Raw genomic sequence first — 5038 nt, forward strand, 5'->3', positions numbered from 1 at the left:
CAACAATAAAAATAGCCAGGCGTTGTGGTGGGCGCCTGTAGTCCACCCAGCACTTGGGAGGCTGAGGCAAGAGAATTGCTTAAGCCCAAGAGTTTGAGGTTACTGTGAGCTGTGACACCACCACGGCAGTCAACCGAGGATGACATAGTGAGACTCTGTCTCAGAAAAAAAAGTGACCTTTAGTACTATATAAATTACCACAACTAATAAGCAAGTTTGGCAGGATCACAGAAACAAAGTCAATAAGAAAAAATTAGTTTTATTTTGCTATGCTAGCTAAATATGAATGATTGCAAATTAAAGTATTAAAAATGTCATTTATTATATTGCCAAAAAATAAAATATTTTCCTTTATAGGAAAATCGTATGGAGTGTTGGGCCAATTTTATATAGTGCAAGGGTCACGTGACTACATTTTTGTTAAAACGCAATGAACTGTACTCTAAAAGGAGTGTTTTTCTTTCTGTGGATGAATTACAACTTAATCAACCTGCCCCCTCAAATCCCATAAGCTAAGAATGGCAGAGACAAAGGTCGAAAGGAGCCGGAGTCTTTAAAGGCATCGTGGAACTGCCAGACCCGTGTGCCCGTGGCTGAGCCGCTGGAGTCCAGTGTCTCTTAGGAGCACTTGAAAGATAATTTCTGCTATGACAGATGATTTGAGCCTCCTGTCAGAGGGGTTTCTCAGTCCACGGACTGCCTATGAGACCGTTTTCATTTTTACCTGCCTGTGAGTGAGGAATAAACAAGGCTGGATATTCAAACCGGGATCTTAACAGACAGTGAGGCCCTGGGTAATCACCATCTGTCTTCACCAGTGTCATCTTCCTGTGAGCAATTAACACATCACCCTGCAAACAGCATGACTCGCTGCTTGGAAGTGAAGTCAACAGCAGGGAGAAGACAGTCGACCACCTTGCCCCTTTCAGAAAATCACGTGGAACCACTGCTGCAACACCAGCCACGAAGGGAAGCCCCATCAGGCTCCATAAACCCCTTCAAAGACAGAATTCCGGGGAGACCCTATACCAACAGCTGTTTGTTTTAATACCGAATGTCAGAAAGACTTTACAAAGGGAATTAGACTAGAAATCAAGAAAAGAAAGATATCTGGTCTGAAAATCAATTGGATTGCACCACAGTTTTGTGATTTATTAGCTACTGTAACTTAAACCACAGCCATGGAAAGAATTTCTCAGGAGACCCTTCTGCAAAGCCTCCTTTTCCAAGGCTGTACCAATGAGGGTGCCCTCTGTTGACAGAAAATCTAACAGCCTTAAACAAAATTGGGGAGCCATGTGTTTATTCCGTGGAGGATAGGATGCATCTGAAGGGTTCTGTCAAGGCCAGCAAGAATTACTTTCCCCTCCATTTCTCAGTTCACTTACTCCCTGCTGCCTCCATTCCCCACCAGCCTCATGCCTCACTGTCACAAGATGGCTGCTGAAGCATCTTCCTACACACTAGAATCCACAGCAGATGTCCACAGCATGTCACTGGGTTGTGTGCCCCTCCTTGAAGCAATCCCTATGGCTGGGGAATGTGATGAGCTGAATGAGGCAGCACTTGCAGAACTGACTTGGGTGTTCAATCCCTGCCACAGGCCGACCACAAGAACAGACACTAGTGCTGTCCAGCAGGTGTTTGTAGTCCTGTTTCCAAGTACCCACAAGGATTGCGTCTCCTGCCCATGTGCAGTTAGTGAAACCGGGTACCTCACTGTGGCTGATGACAGGTGCGTAGAGGACACACATATCACTTCCACGTGGAAGAGCCACACTCGTGATCCAGTGTACAAATCATCACGTTTCCTTTCTCTGCCTCGGTGACTGCAGACACATGTGAGTAGGTGAAACTTTCATCTGAGTGACCACAATATGCCCAAATCTGGCAGCCCAAGCTTTGCATGTAATGTGGGGGGGGGGGGGAAGACAAAATTTCATTGTTTTAAGCCACTGAGAGGCCGAAACTCTTATTACTGTAGAATATACGACTCTATCCCTATGGATACAGTGGCTAATGAGTAGAAGATAATCCGAGTCCCAGGCCCATCACAGTGGCTCATGCCTGTGATCTCAGTACTTTGGGAGGCTGAAGTAGGAGGATCACTTGAGGTCTGGAGTTTGAGACCAGCCTGGACAACAAGCAAGACCCCATCGCTAAAAAAATTTAAAAAGTCAGCCAGGCACACCTGTAGTCCCAGCTACTTGGGAGGCTGAGGCAGGACTTTGAGGCTACAATGAGCTATGATGATGCCACTACACTCCAGCCTGGGAGAGAGTGAGACCTCATCAAGAAAGAGAGAAAAGAAGGGAATGAGGGAGTGAGAGAGGGAAGAAGGGAGAAAAGAAGGAAGAGAGGAGGGAGAGAGGGAGAGGAAGGGGGGGAGGAGGAAGTAGGAAAGGAGGAATGGAGGGAAGAAAGAGTCTGGGGTTCACAGAAGGGGAACGAATATCGAACTGGTCAGTGTCCACTCATAGCGCTGAGCAGCGGCTCCCATCTTTCAGTCCTAGCTGAAAGGCACCTCCATTCCTTGGGTCCTCTGGGCTCAGAGCATCAGAATTACCTTCCATGCCCCACTCTCCTTTATAGGAAACTTCCAGTCAGTTGCCAAGTTCAGGGAATCCCTTCACCATCTCTCCTTTCTCCCCTAATTCCTGCCCTTCGTATCCTTGACAAGGACACTTACAGTAACCCTTACTGCCAGAGGAGGCGTATTGCTTCTCTAAAGGCAAAGCTGGGGACAGTAAAATCTCTAAACCCAGACGGCCTCGGCTCACATCCCTGCTCTGCCTCCGTCTAGCTGCCCCATGACTGGGGGCAAGTTACTTACCTCTCCGTGCCTGCCTCAGTTTCCTCATCCACAAAACAGAGATGATAATGGCGCCTATCTCTAGGACTGAACTGAATGTTAGCATTCTATCAATTTCATGTAAATAGTGCCTGGCTCATCCACAGTGAGGGCTATGTAACTGTGATGATGACTCACTCAGCATCAGTTTTTGCTTCTGCTCTTAACAGAATCCTTATTTCTGAGGATTCCTCTTCCTCATGACCATCATTTAGTCATTTGGGAAACACTTCCTAGGTGCCTGCCATGTCACAGGCACTGTTCTAAACACCTCCTGGGTCACAGCAGGGTCCAGAAGAGGACCCTTTCCAGAACTTAGATTCTCAATGGTGAACAGACATAAGAAAAATAAACAAATTAATAAGAAATAGTGTGTAGGATGATAGAAAGTGATAACTGCGATTTTGGGGAAGAGACGAAGACAGAGCAGTTGCAGCCGCGTTGTTGACCTCGAGCAGTACTCGGCTTCTCCACGTAGAACCCGGGAGTAGGAGACTCAGAATCGAATCTCTTCTCCCTCCCGCCTCCTGTGAGATTTTTTTGATCTTCAGCTACATTTTTTCTGCTTTGTGAAGAACCTCAACATCAAACGCAATGGCTGGCAATGTTACCAACAAGACAGACGCTCGCTTCATGAACTCCCGTGTATTCATTGGGAATCTCAACACTCTGGTGGTGAAGAAGTCTGATCTGGAAGCAATTTTCTCAAAATACGGTAAAATTGTGGGTTGCTCTGTTCACAAGGGCTTTGCCTTTGTTCAGTATGTTAGTGAGAGGAACGCCCGGGCTGCTGTAGCAGGAGAGGATGGCAGAAGGATTGCTGGCCAAGTTTTAGATATTAATCTGGCTGCAGAGCCAGAAGTGAGTCGAGGAAAAGCAGGTGTGAAACGATCTGCAGCGGAGATGGACGGGTCAGTACCAGAACACCCTGCTCCGTCCCCTCTACTCAGCTCCTCTTTTGACTTGGACTATGACTGTCAACAGGATTATTATGACGGGATGGACAGTCACCCAGCACGTGCTCCTCCTGCTCCTCCTATTGCTCGGGCTGTGGTGCCCTCAAAACGCCAGCGTGTATCAGGGAACACCTCACAAAGGGGGAAAGTGGCTTCAATTCTAAGAGTGGACGACGAGGTTCGTCTTCCAAGTCTGGAAAATTGAAAGGAGATGACCTTCAGGCCATTAAGAAGGAATTGACCCAGATAAAACAAAAAGTGGATTCTTTACTGGAAAACCTGGAAAAAATTGAAAAGGAGCAGAGCAAACAAGCAGCGGCAGAGCTGAAGAATGAGAAGTCAGAAGAGGAGCAGAGCAGCAGCTCCCTGAAGAAAGGTGAGACTAACGTGAAGATGGAGTCTGAGGGGGGTGCAGATGACTCTGCTGAAGAGGGGGACTTATTATATGATGATTATAATGAAGAACGGGGGGAAGACCCGCTGGAGCTGATCAAGGACGATGAAAAAGAGCCTGAGGAAGGAGAGGATGACAGAGACAGCGCCAATGGTGAGGATGACTCTTAGGAGACATAGTGGGGTTTAGAAATCTTATCCCATTATTTCTTTACCTAGGCGCTTCTGTAGATCAAAATTCTCACCAGGTCCTCTCCCCCTAGTACCTTCACCACATGCTCACTGTTGCCCCATCCTTGTCCTTCCCATGTTCATTAATTCATACTGCCCTGCGCCTAGTCCCATTTTCACTTCCTTTGATGCTCCTTAGTAGTTTTGTTAAGTCTTACCCTGTAATGTTTTGCTTTTAATTTTGATACCTCTTTATGACTTAACAATAAAAAGGATGGATGGTTTTTATCAGCTGTCTCCAAAATAACCTCTTGTCGTGCAGGGAGCACAGTTGTTTCCATTCATAACATGAGTTCAGTAGTTGCTTCCCTAACTGCAAAGGCAATCTCATTTAGTCAAAGTAGCCCCTAAGAGCAGCTTTGAGTTAGACGTATGTGTTATACCCCATGTAAGAGTGCTAACGTGGGGCAATTCAACACAAATGTAACAATGTATTTTTGTGAATGAGAGTTGGCATGTCAAATGCATCCTCTAGAAAAATAATTAGTGTAATAGTCTTAAGATTTGTTTTCTAAAGTTGATACTGTGGGCTATTTTTGTGAACAGCCTGATGTTTGGGACCTTTTTTCCTCAAAATATAAGTCCTTATTAAACCAGGAATTTGGAG

General features: G+C 46.1%; 1 protein-coding gene across 1 annotated transcript; it reads left to right on the forward strand.

Moving 5' to 3' along the window:
- The first annotated feature begins 3304 nt into the window (after positions 1 to 3304).
- On the forward strand, positions 3305 to 4371 carry LOC100941008 (heterogeneous nuclear ribonucleoprotein C-like). Its single transcript, XM_012813228.2, is given in 3 exon segments — positions 3305 to 3762; positions 3802 to 3953; positions 3956 to 4371. Coding segments are annotated over 3 exon segments (885 nt in total). The 5' UTR covers positions 3305 to 3445.
- The last annotated feature ends 667 nt before the right edge of the window (positions 4372 to 5038 follow it).

Source organism: Otolemur garnettii, unplaced genomic scaffold (genome assembly GCF_000181295.1).
Source record: "Otolemur garnettii isolate 467f Iridium unplaced genomic scaffold, OtoGar3 scaffold00250, whole genome shotgun sequence".
Lineage (NCBI taxonomy): Eukaryota > Metazoa > Chordata > Mammalia > Primates > Galagidae > Otolemur > Otolemur garnettii.